Source organism: Schistocerca nitens, chromosome 4, assembly GCF_023898315.1.
Source record: "Schistocerca nitens isolate TAMUIC-IGC-003100 chromosome 4, iqSchNite1.1, whole genome shotgun sequence".
Classification (NCBI taxonomy): Eukaryota; Metazoa; Arthropoda; class Insecta; order Orthoptera; family Acrididae; genus Schistocerca; species Schistocerca nitens.
This window is the reverse complement of record NC_064617.1, coordinates 238788065-238814359: the sequence shown is the minus strand read 5'-3', so window position 1 is coordinate 238814359 and position 26295 is coordinate 238788065. Positions and strand designations below refer to the sequence as shown.

General features: G+C 43.0%; 1 protein-coding gene across 4 annotated transcripts in view; it reads right to left on the bottom strand.

Annotated features, from left to right (window-relative positions):
* Positions 1 to 26295, bottom strand: part of LOC126251329 (transmembrane ascorbate-dependent reductase CYB561) — a 306700-nt gene that overhangs the window by 62802 nt on the left and 217603 nt on the right. The window contains exon 1 of one of the 4 annotated variants that reach the window (XM_049951672.1): positions 6103 to 6170. The exons of the other annotated variants lie outside the window; for them this stretch is intronic. Coding sequence (XP_049807629.1) covers positions 6103 to 6140 — 38 coding nt within the window. The 5' untranslated portion in view covers positions 6141 to 6170. Of the gene's footprint in view, positions 1 to 6102; positions 6171 to 26295 lie in introns of those variants that run through there. 4 annotated transcript variants of the gene reach the window in all.

Genomic DNA, 26295 nt, shown 5'->3' with positions numbered 1-26295 from the left:
GAAGCAGAGCTTGTGCTGTGCACGCAGTATGAGGTCTTGCATTTTCGTGCAAGATGTTGTGACTCTAGAAAATTTTAATTTTTGATTTTGTGAGCATAATAAGACACCAGGCTTCATAGGCAAACAGCCAGCCGACAATAAGAAATAGTCCACCAGGACGTAGGGACAAGATAAGCGCTGGAGGCTGTCAAGTATGGCTTGTTGATCAAATAGTGTTTGACTTCCTGCATGAATCAAACTTGCGCGATGGAAGACGCAAACACCAGAACGATAATACAGCAAAAGAGAGTGTCAGTCACGTGCGGAAAAGACTCGTGTGGACCCAAAGTAAGTTGTGTGCAGCTAGAAACGAAAGTGTGGTGTGGAACCAAAGGCATGCCGGCCGCGGTGGTCTCGCGGTTCTAGGCGCGCAGTCCGGAACCGTGGGACTGCTACGGTCGCAGGTTCGAATCCTGCCTCGGGCATGGATGTGTGTGATGTCCTTAGGTTAGTTAGGTTTAAGTAGTTCTAAGTTCTAGGGGACTGATAACCACAGCAGTTGAGTCCCATAGTGCTCAGAGCCATTTGAACCATTTGAACCAAAGGCATTCTAGTGCAACCCGACCAATGAGAAACGAGAGTCGTGTGGAACCATAGGCATTCTTGTGCAATCTGATCACTTAGAAATGAAAGGACCTTGTGAAACAAATTAACTCGTGTGGACCCAAGTACATGAGAAACGAAATAAAACGCCAGGCAGCGGAATAGCGAGAAGCAGAGATTCAGAGGCAGTGCTGGCAGTTTGGAGATTCCGCAGCGAGACGCCAGCGGGGCCGAGTAGGCCCATAGCAGCCGATACAGCTGATAAATACTTCAACTAAGAGAAGACGGTGATAGACTCTGGTGGACACTCAGGAACTGCAGGGCAACTAGGATTTTGAGAGTTTCATTGGAATAGTGTTGAACAGAGGCTGTCAGTCTTTGTCTCAATTACTTAGAGAGATTTCAGTGCTAACCAAGAACAAGTGATTGCTTTGTACTTGTTTCTTATATGTACCGGCAATTAGCTTTGAAGAAGCAAGTCCGAATAAACAGACTGAATCTTACTAAGGGGTTTATGGTCCAACACCTCACATAAGTATATGTGAGAATAAACTTGATAGAAACTAACCAATCTTTTCTGCCTATTGCAGTTCTGTAACCTATTTTCAGGAAACTTATTTGCTTCAAACCAAGGAGATTCTCTCCCTCTCATCTCTAGTATAAAGGTTGACAGCAATTTATAACCAACCCATTGACGTTAACGTCCCGATTGCGCTACGCAGTTCGCACTTAAGTTCATTCTGGTATAGTGAGGCTGTGCCGGGACACGACAAAGAGAACAAAGTCTTCACTTAATTATTCACGCCTCTTATTATTTACGTTTGGCCACAAGAATTTTACTGTCCCACATACTTTAAGTATGAAGTACGTTTTCAGTTGGCGCACAAATTCACTCGCACCGTGTGATGCATCTTTAATCCATACAGCAGCAAAACTGCGTTTGCAGGAAACCCACAATATATATTTCCTTCTGACAATGCGCCCCTGTTGGTGTGGGACGGTCTTAGCGCGGGGCAACACTTTTAAGTTACTTTCTACATAGATAATTTCTAGCCAGTGATTGTCATGCTCTGTGACATATCGGGGAGAGATTTATTATTTACAATGATGGGTTTTAAACCCTCCTGTCGCAATTCCTTGCACACGCTGAGCCTCCCCAACGCATATTTGTATTAAATAAACCGCACAGCACGCCAAGACAGCTGGCGTTGCTCCGCTTTGCGCAGCTTCCCCCCCCCCCCCCCCCCTCCTTTTTCAGGAGCAGTATACGACGGGAGCAGCAGTTCTCACGCGGCCGCCTCGCCACCCCCTGCCTGACTGCATCTGACAGGCTGTGCTCGTCCGCTCGCTCCACCCCCGCTAACCCTCCCCCGCGCCAGGAGGGTGCACTCCTTTCCCACGCAGGAGCAGCAGCGGCAGCCCACAAGAAGTGACGGGCCTCTAGCGTTGCTGACGGAGCCTCTCCCAGGAGACCCGGCGCACTAGCAAAACACCGCTGTCCGCACGCCGTCAGTGATAAATCCAACCCCACCACGACCCGCACGTAAACTAACGCTTATAAAAAAAAATGCCGTCTCCACATCCTTTCCGTACATCAAGGCTCCGACACCGCTTCTAGCATCCTGCCCCAATCCCTCTCCTCCGTGTTTCAGGCTCTAGACATATCGCACTCCGGCAAGGAAAGTAAGAAATCAAAACGGCAATTTTTAGTTCTTGTTACTGAAAAATACGTGTGAATTGCTCCAGCGTGCACGAAAAACATCGCATCTCTACTCCGCAATTTGTCTACTTCAGCACAGTTGCGTCAGTTTTGTTGTAGGCTGCCATATTCCGCCACGGCAAGAACATTGTCGCTTTAGCGTTTGTAAAGCAGGTGTGCATGGGTCATTCAACAAGAGCGGCGCATTCTGAGTTGTGACACATTTCATGTATATGTTAAGTTGAGCGTAATCGTTAATATAATTGATTATTTAAACGGCTGTGTTTACACAGTGTCTGTATCTTAACATCACATAGTCCTTCTGACATGCATGTATGGGATGCAACAGACCCATAGCCGTGTCGGGAAACTGTATCTCGACGAACAGACATTGTTTTGCCAATTACAGTAGTTGTAAATAATATGAGATTTCGTAAGTACCAGCGCACAAGGAAAAAATCGGAAGTTCTGCTGTAAAGGAAGTCCATATTGAATCTCTTCTCTCGGCGGAAAGTACGCCGTATGCGTACATTACATTGGCCCGTTTGTGTGTTTTCGTAAATATTTCTTAAGTTTTAACTAATTAACGTTTCTTATTGCATTAATTATCACAAATTACAATTCTGCATTTTTTATTTTTCTAATACAACAATTTCAACTTTTTCTTTTTCAGTTTAAAATAAGTAGTAACTTTCCCAGATGGATGTTCGAATGTCTTATATTTGGGGTGGAAAAGTGGCAAAAATATTACATGAGGTGTCATAGCAAATTCATAAATTTTTATAAATAATTACCTGATAACACCTCACATTTGACGAGAACAGAATTACATGTCCGTATTACTACTGTATCGAATATGAAGAAATGTACTGAAAAAATTGCTTACTTAAGTTTAATCGACATTTAGACTATTTCAACACGAGTTTTATAGAATTCTTTAAGTCGATTTATCTCAAGTATTATATTTTTGAGTTATGTCACTGTTATTGACGGGGTGTGGTACATTATACTGCCCAGCTCTTTATAACACCTACCACACCGTCGTCGCCTGTGTTTTTGTAATAAATAATCAAACGAAATTATGATTGTATTTTAAACATATTTTAGTTTTTAACTGTAATTATCCGTCCATTGTTCGGCGTTTCTGAAAGAAAAAAGAAAAAACTAATGGAGCCTCGAGTATTCTACTGTAATTTGTAGTTTTCAAAGCAAATTTCTGGTTATGAAGACGCAGATGAATAAAATATCCGCCAGTGATTAAACAGCGATGGCTACTAACCGGGACTGGAGAATATGAGTGACGCGGATGTACTAAACCGCGTGTGATCGGTGGAGGAAGACAACGAAGACGAGCCGATCGAAACCGAGCGAGGTGGCGTAGTGGTTAGCACAATGGACTCGCATTCGGAGGACGACTTCCTTCCATAGTCCGATGAGACCGATGACCTCTCAGTTTGGTCTCTGCCCCCAAATCAACCCCGACTCAACGAGCCGATCAAAGAACACATTGTCACGCAAATGAGATGCGGTAATGTATTTACTTGTTATTAGAGTATTCGAGATAAAATTCGTGCGACTATATCGATGTTTTGAATCTCCGGAAAATGAGATCGTCGTCAGAAAAAGTGAATGAAAACAAACATAAAAACTGGACGATTATTTTAGGAAAGCGATATGAAATATTGTGTGTTTTAAGTGTAATTTTGTAAATAAGTTGTCAATTGCTAACAGTACCGCGTCAGTAATTTATTGGGGGTTTCATATGTGGCATGTGTTTTTTTTTAAATATAATAAATAGCAGTTTCCGTATAAATACCCAGTTACCAGCGTTTTACTGTTAGCCGTGGAGCCTCGACTCCGCGTTAACCTGACTAAGAGAGAGCCACATGTGCATAAAGGGCGACCGAGAATGAATAGCCAATATTGAGGGATATTACAGGGAATAGCATTCGAAGCACAAAAGTCTAGTAAATATGGGCTCTCAAATTCGTACCTTAACTGGTATGAGCAGTTGTTCAATACAAGACATGTTTCACACCAGCGAAGATGAAGAATCGACGTTTACTAGACGTTAGCGCTTCGAATGCTCGTCCTTGTAACATCCCCGAGTACTGACAATAGAGGGATTAAACTATACGCACCTAGATGTCACGTTTATATCTATTATAAACAACATTCGTTTCCTCAGGATATCAGTTAAGATATTCAATGCTTGGGACAACCTGAATTGCTTACAAAAGCACTCTGCAATGGGACACAAATGTTTTTGTTAACATAATTCCAGTTGACATTCATTATTTCCTTCAACCGCAGCCCGTTGAAAAGGCTACTAGAGATTCGTTGCGGGAGTATTTCGCTTTTTTAGTCGATAAGATGGGGCAATGAAACCATTTTTACCCACACTCCCTTTGAAGTCCGAATTTTATTTTGGTCTGTTTTCTTACAGGATAAGCTCTGAGAAGAGTTTCCGCCGTTCTCGTCTGCAGACTATGATATGAGATAACAATGTATACAAGGAAGCTCTTATCATAAGCACATGACAAACTGCAGATAACCGTAGCTGATGTATCCGATTATTCGGTTTCCTGTCCGTCTCTCCAACACACTTGTCAGTGACAAAAGCTTAGCTGAGGAAACAGACCTTCTAGACGGGGCTATTATGCCGAAGAAGACATAAGAACATTTGGCTAACGTATATAGTACAAGAAGTTTCTAAAAGTTACGCGCAATAAAAAAAGTTTTAGAAGCGAACCGCGAAAAAGTTATATTTTGCTCATCCCGTATGTCTCATACTTGATGTTTAGGACTGCTTGGTAGCTGTGTAAAAATGAGCTTAATCAACAGTTACGGAATCTGCTACAGCGCTTCCAGTTTTGTGGAAGAAACCTACACGTTTTTTATTTATTTGTAAACCACAATAGAAGTATATGACAAATTAGGCAGAACTTTATACTGTTTAACTTAAAAAAAAAATCAAAAACCTTTAGCAAAGCCAATCTTTAAATATTCTCTCATCATGCAAAATTTTCCAAGCTAGTGCTTTAAGTATTATGGATAACTAGTTACAAATTTTCAAAAACAATTCAGAAAAAAGAAAATGTTCAGGTTCGAGGATAAACACTGTTTTCTTAGTCTTCATTCATTTTGTACGCCCACGTGTTTCTTGGCGACCGGGCGAAGTAAATATTCGTATACATGTGTTTAATACTAACAGCAAAGAACACGGGCAGTTATAGGAAGATCGAACAACAACAAAAATAACGGAAATGTTATTGCGATCGATGAAGTTCGCATTTGAGACACATGAAATGTTTCACACGGAAACGAAGAATAAGACGAATGAAAGTACAAGGTGTCTTAAAATATTTGCTGCACCTGCTACTTTACTACGGCGTTTAGAGATTCGTAGTACGTGCACGTACACTGAGAAAGTAGATCTTACACCACGTGTTCTGTCTTTCATTTTGAAGCACAATTATTCAATTATTAACTTCGCGATAAGAAATTCAATGAGAAAATCTTACTTTTATCGCCTACGTTTAGCGAGATTTTTCTCTATTATGACGAACGTGGCTACGTAGTTTAGCAACGTTTCACAATCAGGTCGCTTTAAATCTGCAGACAGGCTGGCGGAAGCGTCGTCCCGACCTTTTGAATCTTCATCGACGTCGAACATAGTGAATACAGTTACAGCCGGAGTAAGTTGGCATTGCGTCTGATGAGGCCCTTTGGGTAGCAACCGACCGTCAGCGAAACTGCAGCACAGCTATGTGAAATGGAGCGGACAGCAGTTTCTGGGTGTAGAACAGGAAATGACTTACGACTCTCGAACAGACGTGTAGTGCATCTGCGTAGGCATGTTGCAACGCCGCTAGTTCCGAACGCACTGCCTAAGGCCAAGCGGCGCTGTTATCGCCCGATATCGCAGACAGGCGGCAAATCAGTACCTCTGCGTCACCAGTGTAGTCTAATAGGTTGGCCACACGCAGGCGGATTCCTGCGACGGCCCAGAACTGTAGGTCAGTTCTGAGGATATTCCTGACAGATCAGGCCTGTCGTTTTCCACTAACGTGCAAGCCCAGACGCCGGGTCCCTTCCTACGTGGCGAAAATCAGCAGAGTTTCGCCATTTATCCGCGGACCCAGGGCGACTCAATATTATTTTAAGGCTTTTTTTGTAGTGCATTTTTGGATTTTGAAGCTGTTGAATAATAAGTGGACACTAGCCGCTCAGGCGAACATACATTTTTCTCTATATGATGATAATTTGTCTGTGTAAGTTTCGAGGGCAAAGAAATATAACAAAATGATCTAAAGAGACGACAAGATACGCTCTTTTGTTAATTTTTAGTCGTCTTCACTTCTTCTCTTGCCTTGGTTGCGTGTAGACGGACATCTTGCGAGTGCTGGCAAATGTAAGCATATTTGTATGAGTTAAGCAGATAATATATTGATTTAATATCATTGTTCACTTTTAATTTGTAAGAGGTGATCCCGATTTCATGTCCGCCTTCCTTGAATTAACCTGCATTCGAGTAATTTACAGTTCAACAATCGCAGCGGCCGATGCAGCCAACGACGCCATTATGTGGCGATATCAACTTATAAAAATTTAGCAGAAGCGAAAAACTCGCCCGCTATTAACATAATATCCATTTTTCTCCACAGCCGCACGAAGTTGCAGAAAATACGTAGCTTTAAGATTCTTATTTTCAGTACCATAGCCGAGAGCCAGAGCCAGGACTCAGACTACAATACAATGGTTAACGGAGGTAAGAAAAAGTACTCTCGCGCGTGTGTGGGCCGCAATTGTAATTAATAACTAAAGACTTTTGCTTTAAAGTGAACTGACTAGCCGAGGAAACTAATATGAAAAGTTTATTCCATTGTTCAACTTATATGCTCATGTTTTAAGATTCAGTGAGTCTAACGTTCATTAACGTAACAAATAATTTAAGATTAATGTTGTTAAAAAGGAGAACTTCAGGAAAACATTTAATCGTAAATCAAAATTGAATGAAATATTTTTATTAAGGCTCACCACGTAAGTCGACAACAATCAAAATAATGATAATAATATATTGAATTACGACAGCCGACAGATGCGAGAAAATCGTAAGTCACGCACCAAGTTTATTCAGTTCCTCACTTTTGCTCTCATTGTTAGGTCTATGATAGATGAAAATCCACTCACATATTTAAGTTGTTACGAATGGAGTCATAATTATTACGTATTTCCGACAGTAATGTGTACTCGCCACCAACGTTTCACCAAAATGTTGCCAGCTCTGTTTCATCGAAACCAATTTTTATGTGTATTATCTTCGCAGTTTCCAAGAAATTTTTCTCTGGCTCGGATCTCATTAATGAAACATTCCACCATTCACTGAAAACGGTGTTAGAACCGAAGAAATTATTTCTCGGCTTTTCAAATCAGGAAGATATTAACTAACAGAAATTACTTTCACGACACACATTAACTTATTTCATATCTGAATGAGCACTTATATCAATCATCTCTGCCAGTTCTAGAAACATTGACACCTTAGACTGTAAAAGCTCCAATATGCGAAAAAACTAGCAACCTCTTGTTCTGTTACAACATTAATCATATTTCCTATTTTTATTTCTACAAGGAAATCCACAGAGCATCCAATTTTGAAAATACTTATTATACACATGTGAAACGGGGCCACGTTTTGTGAATGTTGTACATAGTGTATAGTAACCTTTCAGAATTAACATTTATTTGTGAATTACACAGCTGATACATAGTGTACGCGTAACACAGCGAATTTTTTTTTTTTTAAAGTACAATAGAAATGTTCGCCGAACGCATCGTTCATCAACATGCACCGCAGCATTAAGCAATTAACGACCACAAAGCGAGTCCCCAACATTAAAGTTTGGAAGAGCCATCGGACAATGGATTTTTTAAAATCCGAAACCAGTAACGGTTAAATGTAAATAACTTTTATATCATAGTAATGGCTGGTTGCTGTATTTAGGTTACAATACTTATAATTCTGCTACAGCCACGTCTCTCATAATGTCTATTTTCGACAAGACAGCTAATACGCAGTATCTGACCTTCTGTACCTCCACTGTCATTTCGCATTCACTGTTTACTGTGCGGCGAAGAAGGTAGCTTGGCACCGTTCCTATCTTGCTGCAAGAATGCAGTGTGGGCGCCGATGCTGAAACGCTAGCGAACGTAATACACACTCTGTATACGATAAATGAGCGGGAAGAAACACTGCTGACCGGGAAACATAGCCACCATTTTATAGATTTTTTCTCCAAAAATGTTATCGTGCAGTGCACAGCGTTTAGCGTTCCGTAGCGTCTTTACCAGCACTAGGCCTATGGTGCACTAGGCACAAGGCTTTCGCTGCCTCAGCCATCGATCGTCTGGTTTACCGGTCAAACGTAGTGGTTTTTCAGTGCTGTTTCATGTCTCAATGATAAAAAATTGGATTGATTTCTCACATATAAAATGCAGCTTATAGAAAGATACATCTCATCCGTTCCCTGTGCTCCAGCGTGAATTATTTCCGGCATTGCGGCAGCAGAATATCGTGTCAGAAAAGAAAGTCAAGTCTAGAGTGGAAAAAAATACAAATAAAGAAGATTCTACGTAGGACAAGTTAAAACCATAAACTTGCACATGGGAGTAGAGCACTACGCAAACACGATTCTCGGACAGATTCAAATCTTGAACTTCTCACCACTACTAGTGGACTCCACAGAGCGTCTCCCATGATACGGTAGCAACACCTCCAGCGGAGCAGATATAGTGGAAAATTTAACTTTTTCTAAGCCTCTACGTTGTTAATGAGATCGACGCACAGAACCAATACAGCGTAAATTCCTCAAAAACAGCAGAAAATTTCTGTCTATATAATAACTGAACTTTTAAAACAGCAATATCTCACAAGCCACGGAAGAATCTCCTACTATGAATAAAAGGTTGGCTCAGCCACCGTTTTATGTGACAGAGTATGGGACTAGTGGAATCGAAGGTATATTGCACGATTTTGCTTTTAGTCCTGTAAAAAGGCAGGTCGGAAATCTCGATAATCTCATCCAGAGTTCCAAATTCTCTTTAATTATTAAATTCCCCCGAAGACAGAACAGTGAATCGTCTATTACATTTTGAACGGACGACAGATCAAACGTCTACATCACATTGCCGTAGAGAACCTTGCGTATAAACTGCCCTAAAAAGAAGGAACATGGTTTTACACCTCTCGTAGAGGACAAGGTTACTAGAGAAGGAGCGCAACATCGAATTAGTAAAGGAAACCAGCCGTGTCTTTTCAGAGGAACCGTTTCGGCATTTGCCTTAAGCGAGTTGGGGAAATCACGGGAAATATGAATCTGGATGGTCGGACGGGGATCTGAACTACCGTCTTCCCTGCTAACAATTGCTGACCAATGCGCTGCCTCACTCGGTATGAACGGGCCAGTAGGTGGACAGCGTTTTGGAAGACATATGGCATTACGGAACGATACTCAAAACTAATTGAACTAATCTGGTAAGAAATGAGGACGTTGTTCGTAGAATAGGCGCGGGAAATAAAATGTGGCCGACACTAACTGGAAGAAGGGACAAAATGGCATTTAAAACTTCACGGTACTAGAAAGCCGTAGGAGCGAATGTAGAAAGGAAAGGTAGAGTTCATAATACACAAGGTGTTTCACAAGGTCTCTTACAGGCTTCTAAGGGTTGCCGAAGGCCGTCTGTTGGTAAAGTTTCGACGTGCGGCCCATGTGCAGAAATGTACCGTTTGCATACAAAATAAATTTTAAGATCGAATCACTTTTAGACTTCCAACTCCACGCTGAGCGCACAAGCTGGGGGAGTGTGCCGTCATCAGTCCGTGTTGTAATTATATTTCCGTCATACAGCATTTTAATCCTACTACAAGAACGGCTGTGAGAAACTGGTACGTTCGCAGCTAGTTGAGGTTGACTGAGGTGCTAAACGGACATACTGCACTCTCGACTTCGTCGCGTAGAATAGAACCCAACAGCGAGCAGTCTAAACATTGCCCGTACCTTGGGCCCCTGTTGAGCATGTTGTCTCCATTGCCCGCGAGATCTGAAAGTGATCCAATCTTCAAACTTATTTTACATCCAAATGGTACATTTCTAGAAACGTGTTTCTTATAAACACGTTATTTACTACAACCCCCAGAAGCGTGTAATAGGGCTCGTGAAACACACTGCATACCATACATAGTCGAGGACGTTGAGCTGAGGTGCTACATCTATACTCCGCAAGCCACCCAAAGGTGTGTGGTGGAGAGCACTTTACGTGCCAGTGTCATCACCTCCCTTTCATGTTCCAGACGCGTATGGTTTGCGGGAAGAACGACTGCCGGAAAGCCTCCGTGCGCACTCGAATCTCTCTAATTTTACATTCGTGATCTCCTCGGGAGGTATAAGTAGGGGGAAGCAATATATTCGATACCTCATCCTGAAACGCACCCTCTCGGAACCTGGACAGCAAGCTATACCGCGATGCAGAGCGCCTCTCTTGCAGAGTCTGCCACTTGAGTTTGCTAAACATTTCCGTAACGCTATCACGCTTACCAAATAATCCTGTGACGAAACGCGCCGCTCTTCTTTGGATCTTCTCTATCTCCTCTGTCAACCCGACCTGGTACGGATCCCACACTGATGAGCAATACTGAAGTATAGGTCGAACGAGTGTTTTGTAAGCCACCTCCTTTGTTGATGGACTACATTTTCTAAGGACTCTCCCAATGAATCTCAACCTGGCACCCGCCTTACCAACAATTAATTTTATGTTATCATTCCACTTCAAATCGTTCCGCACGCATACTCCCAGATATTTTACAGAAGTAACTGCTACCAGTGATTGTTCCGCTATCATATAATCATACAATAAAGGATCCTTCTTTCTATGTATTCACAATACATTACATTTGTCTATGTTAAGGGTCAGAATGGTTCAAATGGCTCTGAGCACTATGGGACTTAACATCTGTGGTCATCAGTCCCCTAGAACATAGAACTACTTAAACCTAACTAACCTAAGGACATCACACACATCCATGCCCGGGGCAGGATTCGAACCTGCGACCGTAGCAGTCGCGCGGTTTCGGACTGAGCGCCTAGAACCGCGAGACCACCGCGGCCGGCTGTTAAGGGTCAGTTGCCACTCCCTGCACCAAGTGCCTATCCGCTGCAGATCTTCCTGCATTTCGCTGCAATTTTCTAATGCTGCAACTTCTCTGCATCATCAGCGAAAAGCCGCATGGAACTTCCGACACTTTCTACTAGGTCATTTATATATATTGTGAAAAGCAATGGTCCCATAACACTCCCCTGTGGCACGCCAGAGGTTACTTTAACGCCTGTAGACGTCTCTCCATTGAGAACAACATGATGTGTTCTGTTTGCTAAAAACTCTTCAATCCAGCCACACAGCTGGTCTGATATTCCGTAGGCTCTTACTTTGTTTATCAGGCGACAGTGCGGAACTGTATCGAACGCCTTCCGGAAGTCAAGGAAAATAGCGTCTACCTGAGAGCCAGTATCTAATATTTTCTGGATCTCATGAACAAATAAAGCGAGTTGGGTCTCACACGATCGCTGTTTTCCGGAATCCATGTTGATTCCTAAATTGTGGTAAAGAGGTTGGCACAGGAGAGAGAACAGTGGCGGGCCGCATAAGTTCAGTCCAAAGACTGGCGACGAAAGTTCTTGTTAGGGTTATCAGGCACACTGATCAAGTGACTACTACCCAAATGAAAAACCGCAATTGTGTAATACAAAACAACTAATATCCAGTGGAAAAGGTAGCGTAGAACTCAGTCTGAACAAATTTTCGTGTCTCTTATTACAGCAATTACCTCCCCTCTTCTTCACTGTGTACATTTACCTAGGTAAATGTTACGAGCTAACTGTTGCAGAGCAATGTTGCCGCCGACACTACCACCTCGTCGGCCCGGCTTACAACTTTTTAGATGCGCCACACACGCACGTTTTGACGTTTTCCTGGATAACATTTAAGACCAGCTCATTTAGAGCAGCAGTACCGCTGCAGACTAGGGCTACTGGCTGGATCAGCAGACGGAGAGAGGGACCCTGCCGTTGAGGTGGAGCGTCGCGCAGTTTGGGGTTTAGCGGCGCGAGTTAAGCCGGGCACGCCCGGTGTGGTCGGTGCTCCAATCAGCGCAGCCGTAATCGCCCGCACATTAACCGGCGAATTCGCGTGTGCCTCAAGTGCGGGAGGCGCGGGCAGTAACAGAGCCAGCAGCTACCGCTCTCCGTGGTTCAGAGAGTTGTTCGTTACGAGTCAGAAGAATTATTCGGCAACTGCCACATAACGCAAAATGTCTGACAGGTAGAAAATCGAATGTAAAATACACCTTACTTAACTCTACAGCAATGTATAAAATAGTAACTGGTGAGAAATTAGAAGCACCTCTTAATGATAGCAATACGGAATTATCTCATTGAAAGGCGAAGAATTCTCGTTTTTCACTGATGATAGTTCTGCTTAGCTTAATGAAACTGACTAGTAAACAATAAGCACGTTAATTTATCGTGACAGTGGCTAGGGGCAGAGGACGTCCTTGTACAGTGAATTCCTCTGACAGTGAAGATGTAGAAAATGTGAATAAAAAGCCACGAAGAACTGTGCTACAACAAGTTTAAGAAATTAGGTCTTACAATGTTGGCCAACTGTCAAAATTTATTGAGGCAAGGAGTGCCTCAAAATGCAGCAAACCCGGCTGCGATTCCCACATAAGAGACGTGTATCAAATGTGGTATGTATTCATGTACTGTGAAAGATAATTGTTTTGAAGCTTATCATAAAACGCACCGCAAAGATCTATCTACAGCCAGCAGCAAAATGTTACCTGTCATAAATTATATACAGGGTGTTACAAAAAGGTACGGTCAAACTTTCAGGAAACATTCCTCACACAAAGAAAGAAAATATGTTATGTGGACATGCGTCCGGAAACGCTTACTTTACATGTTAGAGCTCATTTGATTACTTCTCTTCAAATCACATTAATCATGGAATGGAAACACACAGCAACAGAACGTACCAGCGTGACTTCAAACACTTTGTTACAGGAAATGTTCAAAATGTCCTCCGTTAGCGAGGATACATGCATCCACCCTCCGTCGCATGGAATCCCTGATGCACTTATGCAGCCCTGGAGAATGGCGTATTGTATCGCAGCCGTCCACAATACGAGCACGAAGAGTCTCTACATTTGGTACCGTGGTTGCGTAGACAAAAGCTTTCAAATGCCCCCATAAATGAAAGTCAAGAGGCTTGAGGTCAGGAGAGCGTGGAGGCCATGGAATCGGTCCGCCTCTACCAATCCATCGGTCACCGAATCTGTTGTTCAGAAGCGTACGAACACTTCGACTGAAATGTGCAGGAGCTCCATCGCGCATGAACCACATGTTGTGTCGTACTTGTAAAGGCACATGTTCTAGCAGCACAGGTAGAGTATACCGTATGAAATCATGATAACGTGCTCCATTGAGCGTAGGTGGACGAATCTAAAATGAGCTCTAACATGGAAATTATGCGCTTCCGGACACATGTCCACATAACATCTTTTCTTTATTTGTGTGTGAGGAATGTTTCCTGAAAGTTTGGCCGTACCTTTTTGTAACACCCTGTATATTGGTGAATAAAATGTTTTAGTGAAGAAATAGGAAAGATAATATAAAGCAAGGATTAGTACGTTTTCATGGTAACTGAGGTCCACATATGTGGGCTTACTTTTAAGCCTTAGTGAATCATCAAAAAATATTACATTTGCGTCATGCTCGTACATTAGTTTGCTAGAAAATATGAAAAGAAAAATTTAGTGTTAATTTTTATCTGAGAAGTGAAGAGGTTAATGCATCCTGCCACTTACTGCACAAGATAGGAATTCTACCGACGTCATCCTGAAAGGCAATGTGAATTTTAACGAGGCGACTAAGACACGATGAAAGAGACTTTTTCAAAAATTCAGTCCTAGAAAGGTGCCGCTTGTTTAGAACCGAAGATTCTCGAATCACAAATAGCGAAGGAAGTGAGTTAACCTGGAACGCAATTACGAGACAGAAGCTGGAGAAAACTTGCAGGACGTAAGAACAGAGTGGAAGAGTGAGGGCGCCGCAATCGAGAAAAGACCAGCGCGCAGCGGACGGCAGTGTTAAGGTGGGTTCACACTTTACTTTACGTCACCATTACGCCGTATATTCTCCTCTGGAGCTCTCTGTGGCACTCACACACGCCGTCAAAGGAAGGTCATCGACACGTGACGTCAGCGTCACCAAAGGTTTCTCGGGAAGAATGTTTCGATGGGCCACAGTGTAGCGTACTTGGCGGACAACTGTCACATTAAGTACACAGTGTGGACTAATACGAAAGTATTCCCCACTGACTGCTATCGCGAAAAGGTCTTAATGTGTGCTGGGAGACAATACTACGTTAAAGTACTATACATTTTACTTACTGAAGGAGTACATTGCAAAATAAACTATACATATCTTGTTCAATGTGTTATACTCAAGATTTTTCCAGTGGAATAGCGAGAAGAAAAGCCGCGAGTAAAGCTGAAGTGGCATTCAGAAGTTTAAAATAAGATTCGTAATAAATTAACGACGAACATCAGGTAGCAAAAATACGAGGGTGAGTCAAATTGAGAACCTTAAATTTGTAATAAAAAATCGAAATTTCACGCAGTTATCCTGTAAGTTGGTAAGCGTGCTACAAACAGCGTGCAGAATGGCCTGTAGGTGGCATCATAGTGCAGATGCACACATACCGTAGCAGTATCAGTATAAAGATGGCCGTCCCCACTTGCAACTTGCTCCAGGGAAGATCAGCATTCTGTTATTCCGTTTTTGCGTAGTGAAGGTGTGAAACCTATTGAAATTCATCGACGAAAGAAGGTTCAGTACGGTGGTGCATGTTTGTCACAGCAGCAAGTCTACGACTGTAGTAGGAAGTTCGCAAATGGTGTGACTTCAGTGGAAGATGCGCCTCGTCCAGGTCAGGCACAACGAGTTGTGACTCCACAGAACATTGCAGCAGTTGAATCCATAGTGAAGGAAAACCGCCGAGTGACACTGAATGACATTGCAGCATGTTTAGAGATTAGTCATGGGTCAGCACACCACATTGTGCATGATGTGCTCCAGTTTCACAACGTGTCTGCAAGATGGATGCCACGGCAGCTGACTCCTGAAATGAGAGAACGACGTGTTGATGCTTGTGAAGAACTTCTTCGTCGCTTTGAACGAGAAGGTGATGGCTTCCTTGCAAGAACCGTTACTGGGGACGAAACCTGGGTTCACTTCCACCAACCGGAAACGAAGAGAGCGAGCAAGGAATGGCGCCATTCCTCGTCACCAAGACCGAAGAAGTTTCGAACAGAACCATCAGCAGGGAAGGTTATGCTGACTCTCTTTTGGGTCGAAAAAGGTGTCATTTCGGAGCATTACATGCCTAGAGGGACCACTGTCACCAGTGCATCATACACAGATCTCCCAATGAATCATCTGCGACATGGATTGCTGTCAGCAGGTGTCCTTTTGCAGCATGACAATACAAGGCCTCACACTGCCCGTACAACAGTTGCAACAATCACAGACCTGCATTTTGAGTGTCTTCCTCATCCACCATACTCACCAGACCTTGCCGCAAGTGATTTCCGTATGTTTGGACCACTCAAAGACGCAGCAATGGCACGAAAGAAGTACCGTTTTGATAAAGAGGTACGCCACGCGGTGCATGAGTTGTTTTGCGGACTACCTAAAGATTTTTTAAAAAAGTAATTTATGCACTTTGTAAGCGCTGGAGGACTTCAATTGACCGTGGGGGAGATTATGTTGAAAAGTGATACAGCTTTGTAACACTACTGCACAAGAAATAATATTTAAAAAAATATTTAAGGTTTTCATTTGACTCACCGTCGTATATGTAAACATAGTTCAAGTACGCATCTTGACATACCGTAGGCAAACCGTCAGCTTCTGTCTAAGTGATATAGGACACCTAAATCTTTAGTTTCTCTTCGTAATTTTTATTTGTATCTTGCTTAACAGGTAAAAAACTGTTGTTTAGAAATTCTGAAATGTTTACAGAACGACGACACCTCCGCTTCCAGAATCTTGTAAAGCGTGTGGAGATCACCTTCACAGTCTAGATTTTTTTACACTTTTCTAATCCAGACTCTGTTTGCTCTCTGTTCCTGATCATCAAGTGCAACAGCAATCAGTGCAGACTGCTTTAAACTAAATTTCGGCTTTTTATGACTGTCCACCACGAGCTACGAAATAGCGCCTCTAGTGAGTATTTTATGAACCAGCTGTTCTTTCTACGTTTACGTGCCGTGTAATATGACTGCTCAGGAATTCCTCTGATCGTCGGCGTTCAAAAACGCTACGGTTACGTTACGGTGACGTTCCGGCAAGTGCGAATCCGCCTTTATAGTAGCAGACGAGGTGCGGATCCAGCGCCGCGGGCGCTGCCGCGTCAGGCGGTGGCTTTGTTCTCGGCGACAGACAAGAGCCCGCCTGTTCGCGTTAGCAGCACGCCTGTAAAGCTTGCTGACGCCGCCACGCTCCGCACAAGCGGCACATTAATACCAGCTGCGCTCGTTTCCACTAGTCTGTACAAGGATGATGCAGTCGAGGGCAGGTGTAGGAAGAAATGGTTGCGGGAAAGGTCTACATCTACATACAACGGATGATAAAGTTTTAATTATTACTTCAAGAAAAAGCTACGTAACTAATTTCTTGTTAGTTAGCAGGTACAGTTAACTTCTGCAGTTCTGGTGCACTCTGAAATGCCGAGGCCGCAGTACTGTAGCGCACTGTTAGTGAAGCCAGAACAAAAGGGTGCACACGATCTACACTTTACCGATGGTCTGCGAGACAGCACTGCGCCCTCGGGATTTCGGTGTGTGCAGGACTGCCCACGTGAACTGTACTTACAAACAAACTAGAACTTAAATCCCTAACTCAATCCAGGATGCCTCAAAATAACGTACAGATTGTTTGAAATTAAGCAGCTCTTTAGCAGATACGAATGAAAAATTGTTGGTGTCATATACTTTTAAGTGTACCTCACACTGAAGTGACAAAAGCCGGCCGCTGTGACCGAGCGGTTCTAAGCGATTCAGTCGGGAACCGCGCTGCTGCTACTGTCGCAGGTTCAAATCCTGCCTCGGGCATGGATGTGTGTGACGTCCTTAGGTTAGTTAGGTTTAAGGGGCTCCGGAACGCCCTATGCTTGCAATGTTAAAATAACGCTTATAAATTACGTCTTTCCTCACAAAGTATTTGAGGTAGGAAGTTGAACTTTTTACAGATTATTTATTGGAATATGGGCTACAACTGAACACAGGGATTTTACAAAATTTTAGTTCAGTTATTAAAGATGATTTTTTTTCAATTGTAATGAAAATTCACAACATTTTTTTGCAATTTTTTATTTATATATTCAAAAATACAGTTTTTTGGAAAAAGGCTGTGTTAAATTATGCAGAAGGTACTGTGTAACATTTACTGAAAGGTTGAAACAAATATGTTTGGAAGATCCTTAGAAAACATGTAATTAGTATGAGAAAATAAAAGTTTTGGGAATCGAGCGACAAAGATTGGATTAACTTTTTAGTGCATTCCAGGTCCATAGGATGGATTATCTTCATCCTCTGCAAACTCCTCCTCCAGCTTCCTCTTGTTCCTCCTCCTGTTTACTCTTGCTTGTATTTCTAGAATCTTTACAGCCCTGTCTGCAGCCCGAAGGCGTTCCTTGTCTAAAGCAAGCATCGCTCGTACCATGTTAGAACCTATCTTCATTCCCATATTTCTAAATACCTTGCACCTTACAATGTTGCCATCATTGAAAGTCGCAACAGCATCATACACACCAAAGTGAAGTGTTTCTATTCCAACAAATACAGTCTTGGGGATTCTCGACCATATAACACTATTTACAGTTTCATTGGGGTTTTGATTTTTTCCGTGAATACACTTTTTCAACAGTTCAGGTGCTGCTAACTCTCTGAAAATAGGTTTTATCACCTCCATTATTGCATGAGGCAGACTATACTTATGAGTGTACACTTCACCAGTTAGCAATCCTTTGTTATATTTACACCAACTGTCTTCTTCTTTGGGACACAAGCTATGTTGGGGATTTTCATCGGTTGAAGAAGTATGAAAAAAAAAAGAGCCCAAACAGCCTTCTTCATTTCGTCGACACTTTGTGTATTTTGCCTAATAGCCATTCCATAATAGTTCTGTATTTTGTCAATTACACTGTCAGTTAACCTTCCCTTCCCATCCAACCCTTTACCATCACAGAGTTTTTGTTTTATGTACGAAGCTTTCAGTCGCCGAAGTCTTGTTCCCATTCGCTTCTGTACGTGTCCAATACACTCAAATTTCTGCACTACAACATCATCACCATAGGGCTTCAGTACCTGATGAACACGGACGTTAATAATAACACCATTTGACAGCAGTTTAACAGCGCGACAGTGGGTCACGCCCGTGTAGAACACATTTCAAAAAAAATTTAAAAATAGTTGTAGTCTTCGGAATTGAATAAATTATATATCTATTAAAAGGTAATAGTCTGCAGATTGAGAAAACGCAAAAAAGTAAAAATTGAACTTTTCATGATTTTGAGCCTTTCCGGAGCCCCTTAAGTAGTTCTAGGGGACTGATGACCTCAGAAGTTAAGTCCCATAGTGCTCAGAGCCATTTCAACCATAACTGCAGATGGGCGTACTTTGTTGTAACTCGGTTCAGCTGAGCAGGAAATGTGAAAAGTGAGCCCGCTGGGGTCCAGTGTTACCGGATAGCGCTGGATGGCCGGCTAGCCGCGCCGGCTCGGCTGGCCACGGCCTGCCTGCTAATAGGGACTATTGATATTCAGAGCAGGCTGCTGCAGGCCATCGTCTCCGGAGCGTTTGCTGTGGCGGCGTGGGACGGCGGGAACAGTGGGGGCGCGATCGCAGCTGACGTCACGGGCTGTGCAGCACGCACAGGTAGTGTGGGCTCTAGAAATGCACTCACACACCTTCAGCCTAACTGTGGTGTTATCCGACAAATTCTATACCTACGCAGTTATCTCAACTGAAGACGTGCAGGCGACATTTAGTTTTGCCCGCAGTTCCTTCCTCAGTTCTGCTGCTGCGTGTAGTGGTTGTGACGATGAAGTGACTGGCTGACAGAAGAAATCTGACCTGGCTATCGCGCACTGAGGAATTATATCTACACTGCTGGCCATTAAAATTGCTACACCACGAAGATCACGTACTAGAGGCGCGAAATTTAACCGACGGGAAGGAGATGCTGTGATATGCAAATGATTAGCTTTTCAGAGGATTCACACAAGGTTGGCGCCGGTGGCGACACCTACAACGTGCTGACATGAGGAAGGTTTCCAACTTTACCGATGGTCTGTGAGACAGCACTGCGCCGCCGGGATTTCAGTATGTGCCAGGACTGCACACGTGAACTGTCCTTACAAACAAACTAGAACTTAAATCCCTAACTCGATCCAGGTCCCCATGTCGAATGCATCCTCAACAGTTTCACTAAGAGTCCGCAGAAATCCGTTCGCCGTGCAGCTCGACAGCTCAATATACCCTCTATGTCCGTCTGGCGTGTGTTGCGTTTATGTTTATACATGAAACCACACAAAACTCCGCTCGTCCAAGCTGCCCTTGAAGGTGACAAACTACGTGTGGAGCTCTGTTAATTTCGTTCTTGATACGGTGGAGGAGGACACTTTTCTACCACGCTTAATGTTTAGTGACGAGGCCACATTCCATTTAAATGAAAAGGTGAACAGTCATGATGTGAGAATATGGGGTACGGAACAACCAGATGAAGTTGTACAACACGAGGGGAGCCTTCCAAAATTAAAGGTGTTTTGTGCCGTTTCACGGGAAAAGGTGTATTGGTCCATATTTCTTTACCGAGAACACTGTTACATAAAGCACATATCTCAATATGCTTGAGAACCTTCTTTATCCACAGTTGAAGACGGATTCGAACAACTCCATTTACCAACATTTGCCACTCTGGCATCTGGAAGTGTGGTAATTTTTAAATCAAAGGATAACTGAACAATAGATCTGTCGCAGTAGGCCAAATGATTCAGCCTTACATTACTGGCCTCCAAGGTCACCAGCATGACTGTATGTCATTTCTTATGGGGGTTTATGAAAGACTGTTTATGAGGCTCCGTTACCAACAACAATGAATGAACTGAGACATTGCATAACAACAGTTGTGGAGGCTGTCACTCAAGACATGCCCGCTGCAGTGTGGGAATAATTTGAATACCGCACTGACATATGCGGTGCATCTCTAAGGCGGCCATGATGAACACACATGAAAGGGTACGAAAGAAAACGGAGTTTCCCGTTCATCAGGAAACAAAATTCATTGTATATGTTTATTAGATTCAGAGATACAGACGTGCCAAATCGGATGATTCTTTCTGATACACCCTGTATGTTTATTTTTAAGGCACGAATCTGTAAAAACGGAACCCCTATATTATCACTTGGTTGTCCGTCTCCCTGTTAAGCTCCCTTTTTATCTGGAACAGATCGGCGTATCAAGTTCAAATCAAAGTCACATGCTAACGTCTATGGTCTCTTCGCGGTGTACAAAATTAAAACTTCTAAGTCAATGTAATCAAAAGATTCAGTAATTTATGTTACCTATTTTATTACTTGCAAATTTACTCATGAAAATCTATTGGGTACGTCCCGTTGACCTGGAATCACGAAATTCCGCAAGAAGCAAGGTTTCACAGTGCAAGTAAAGTAAAAACTCTGTAACTACATTACATAGAAGTATCATTTGTAATTTGATAATACATTGCATTCATCATCCGTCAAACGCATAATAATAGACGAAGATCATTGCATGCAAAAATAAAATGTGAGTTGCAATTATGTTTGGCAAGTAAATAAAAAAATGCTTTGTTAAATCTTCTCTCTGCACACAATATAAACTGAGGTCCCGGCGCGCGGGATTAGCCGAGCGCTCTAAGGCGCTGCAAATGGTTCAAATGGCTCTGAGCACTATGGGACTTAACATCTATGGTCATCAGTCCCCTAGAACTTAGAACTACTTAAACCTAGCTAACCTAAGGACAGCACACAACACCCAGCCATCACGAGACAGAGAAAATCCCTGACCCCGCCGGGAATCGAACCCGGGAACCCGGGCGTGGGAAGCGAGAACGCTACCGCACGACCACGAGATGCGGGCTAAGGCGCTGCAGTCATGGACTGTGCGGCTGATCCCGGCGGAGGTTTGTGTCCTCCCTAGGGAATGGGTATGGGTGTGTGTGTGTGTGTGTGTGTGTGTGTGTGTGTGTGTGTTTGTCCTTAGGACAATTTAGATTAAGTAGTGTGTAAGCTTAGGGACTGATGACCTTAGCAGTTAAGTCCTATAAGATTTCACACACATTTGAACTGAGGTCCCCTGCTCGCTTCATTTTCTAAGACTCGGCTAGTCCGCCAAGGGAAACTCCCGGTTGCACCCCCCTCAGATTTGGCTGTAAGATGGCCCAGTGGATACAGATGTAAACACAGCGAACAGACACGTCAATGACCAGACGGACAGTTAATAATTTTCAGGAAAAAAAAATTGGCACAAAGGAGATTTGAACATGGTCTCCCGTTTCGCAGTCCAACACCGTGACCACATAACCACGACGCCTTGGCTCTGTCAATTTGCCTGATGTTCATATCAGGAACTTGGACCGTTCACTGTTTCTATTTTGTTTCTTTTCTCGCAGTTCAGTACACCTTCTTTCTGTTTTTATGCTTGATCTATGTTCAGTTTTTGACGGATTATCCACTGGGCCAACTCACCATTAAATCTGAGTGAGGAGCGATGTGAAGTTTCTCCTGTGAGGAAATGCTGTATAGATTTTGATACGGTCTTGGAATTTCCGTGACCAATATCTCGCCAGTTTCGATATAGACAGGCAAAAATCGTTCAGGTTCTCAGTTCCCAGAATGGATGAACTGTATGCGTACATAACAAATTCTGTATAGAACCCACAGTGCGCGAATACTACTCTGACTTGGTCAGTATTTATGTCCTCGCTAAACAGAGAACAGCACCAAGAACACTATTACACGAGTAAATATTTCTGTCTCAATACCATTTTCGACTGGATGAACACGAACTTTACCAAAAATACATCAAAATGCTTAGAAACTGTCCCTGACCAACCTCCGAATGAAGGGACCCGTAGTTTCCTGAACTTCGTTACAGAGTAATTGTATTTATTTTTCATTCCTTGAGCCTTTTTATCTTTGTATCTGTATTGCACTGAAAATACCTGCACAACAGTGTAAATTTCTACGGTGTGCTCCGTGTGTCTTCTTTGGAAATAACCTCGTTCCATTCCCTCACGTCACTTGCTTTTGGCAACATAGTGTCCACTTTACTTTTCGCACTCAAGTTTGCATTCAGTACTGCTCGGTAGTCTTTCGGTTTCTTGTTCCAGCAGTGTTAGCTCTACTTTATCGGAAATATACAGCAGTATGGAGATGTTTCCTAATGAAGAGGTGGCTGATATGCACCATATGTGTGGGTTCGCTGGACATGATGCAACACGATGCTATGCAGAGCTGTTCATGCCGCATTTTTTTTTTCCATCTATCTGAGGGCTGTTGCATTACTCTGTGTTGGGTGTTGTGCGTTTTGTTGACTGTACATCTAACATCATCTACATTTATACTCCGCAAGCCACCCAACGGTGTGTGGCGGAGGGCACTTTACGTGCCACTGTCATTACCTCCTTTTCCTGTTCCAGTCGCGTATGGTTCGCGGGAAGAACGACTGTTTGAAAGCCTCCGTGCGCGCTCTAATCTCTCTAATTTTACATTCGTGATCTCCTCGGGAGGTATAAGTAGGGGGAAGCAATATATTCGATACCTCATCCAGAAACGCACCCTCTCGAAACCTGGCGAGCAAGCTACACCGCGATGCAGAGCGCCTCTCTTGCGAGTCTGCCACTTGAGTTTATTAAACATCTCCGTAACGCTATCACGGTTACCAAATAACCCTGTGACGAAACGCGCCGCTCTTCTTTGGATCTTCTCTATCTCCTCCGTCAACCCGATCTGGTACGGATCCCACACTGATGAGCAATACTCAAGTATAGGTCGAACGAGTGTTTTGTAAGCCACCTCCTTTGTTGATGGACTACATTTTCTAAGCACTCTCCCAATGAATCTCAACCTGGTACCCGCCTTACCAACAATTAATTTTATATGATCATTGCACTTCAAATCGTTCCGCACGCATACTCCCAGATATTTTACAGGCTCTCTCATTCCTATCAAAGGTATTTTTTTTAAAAAACGAAGGTAACTCGGGTAACAAATCTAATAAACCGTAGCTACATTATTAGTGTCTAACAAGGCACAGGGGATCCTGGTTCCCTTAAAAAAAACTCACATAACGTCCCTGAACAGCCTCCGAAATTTTATCGGTAAGGTTGGGGCCTCAATGCCTATTATTGAAAAGAAAATCAAGAAAAGAAGCTATATAATAAGTCGTCACAGAAAGATACTACGCAAATACGTTTCTAAACCAAGTAAAATTTAAGAATAATTAGGATGGGTCTAGGCATAAATCTGCATCGTCGTCTTTTTCGTTCTAATTTTTAAAATAAGTAAAAATTCTTGGGGTTCTACACTATTGTAAAATATTGTTTTTGTGTCGTTACGTAACTTTAAATCAAGCGTGCAAGCCAAATGTTAAACGCTCTCATGGCTACGTCTTCGTGTTTAAAAACTTGTCTAGTAATTGTTGCGAAATAGTAACGCGAATTATTCGCAGAAGAATGGAAACACCTTCGAATCGACCGCTGCAACAATCATTTTACGACTAATCTTTGGAGACAGATTACGGAAAGAAAATCTACGGTTATGGAATTTGTCAATTTAGAGAAATTCTGCTGATGGAAGTTATATGACTGTAGTCTGGTTTCTGTACATCTTTTTGGTAACCTGTCGCCTGTTGTATTTTATGAGTATAATGATATGAAAGTGTACAGTAGTCTTTATACTGAATAAGAAGCAGTAAACTTAGTTTTTTATGTTTCGTATCGTTATTTTCTTTATAACTGACAGACAAGAGACTATTGAGCAATCGATTTATAAAGAAAATTGTCTGTCATAAAAGTCTTTACGGCCACTTCCGGGAGGCTGACGTTAGCAGTCACAGCGAAAACGTTTTCGATTTAGCCTCTACTGTTGTGGTTTTCTTGTGACATTAAGAAGCAGATAGCAAAAATAGGTGGCCCTATAAACTTAGTATTTGCACGTGGAAAAGTTAAATTATGTTGGAACATGAGCAACAGCTCTGTGAAAGGACCATGACACATACTACACTTTCCGCTGTAACAAAGTGATAATACTGCTTAGCAAACACGTCCCACACAGAGTTAGTCAGCAGTTGAGCTTGTTAGATAGCAGGCTCCTCATAAAGACGTTCTTGTCTCAACTCAAATATTTGGCACGGGCGACGGGAACTATAAAGCTACTGTGTACAGCGCTGCAGGCATCTCAAGATTTTAGACAATGTTCTTGCACTGTCGTAAACGGATAAAAGTCAATGGTAGAACTTTCACCCTCGTAATGGGCGTGATGATTCGCAATAAGTTGTGCTTTAACATGTGGAATACCTTGTTAGTCATTGTCATTAAAGTGACGACATACAGTACATAATCGCCACTTCTAAACAAGTGTCTTGGAGGAGATTACGAGCAAGCCCACAGCATCTGAATGTTTGAAACCATTAGACATCGTTCGTTTGATAAAAACTGGAAGTCTGGTGGTTTCCTTCATGGATTTCGAGAAAATTAATCTAAATGTTGCACCAGGTTACATCCTTTCTTTCATTTCCATAATCACTCACAATAATACAAATACAGCAATACAGCGAAGGCACACTCATCGCAGCGCCGAAATTCACGTGATTGCCCTGACATAAGATGATGGACCATTCCTCGGCATTTCAGAACCTCCCACGAAGGTCCATGAAATTGGACTGCGATGTCGAGTTCTAACCAATGGTTAGGCTTAACAGTAAAGATGCCATGGCCGGTCTTTCGTGATTGTTTCTCTAATCAAATAAGCTCTCCACCTTTATTTCTGCAAACTGACTGCTGATCTATGTTACTAAAAGCCTGAATACAGCCGTTGCCAGTTGCAGGCTGCGTATATAACGGGTTGCCGCGGGGGCAACGAAAATTTGACTTTCAGTATTTGATATGATTAGGCCTATTAAACTCATCTCCTCCCGCACACTCCAGGAAGGCCCAAAGGTACCAACCGGCCGCCATGTCATCCTCAGACCATAAGCGTCACTGGATGCGGATATGGAGAGGCATGTGGTCAGCACACCGCTCTCCCGGCCGTATGTCAGTTTCCGAGACCGGAGCCGCTACTTCTCAATCAAGTAGCTCCTCAGTTTGCCTCACAAGGGCTGAGTGCACCCCGCTTGGCCGGCCGCGGTGGTCTAGCGGTTCTAGGCGCTCAGTCCGGAACCGCGCGACTGCTACGGTCGCAGGTTCGAATCCTGCCTCGGGCATGGATGTGTGTGATGTCCTTAGGTTAGTTAGGTTTAAGTAGTTCTAAGTTCTAGGGGACTGATGACCACAGATGTTAAGTCCCATAGTGCTCAGAACCATTTGAACCACCCCGCTTGCCATCAGCGCTCGGCAGACCGGATGGTCACCCATCGAAGTGCTAGCCCAACCCGACAGCGCTTAACTTCGGTTATCTGACGGGAACCGGTGTTACCACTGCGGCAAGGTTGCTACAATCTACCCATTAAGAAGCGTATTGTTATGTTGTAAGTATAACACAATAATTCAAGTATCAAAATTGCTGACGAGTAGGAAATTTGTGGTAAGGACTATGGGACCAAACTGCTGAGGTCATCGGTCCCTAAGCT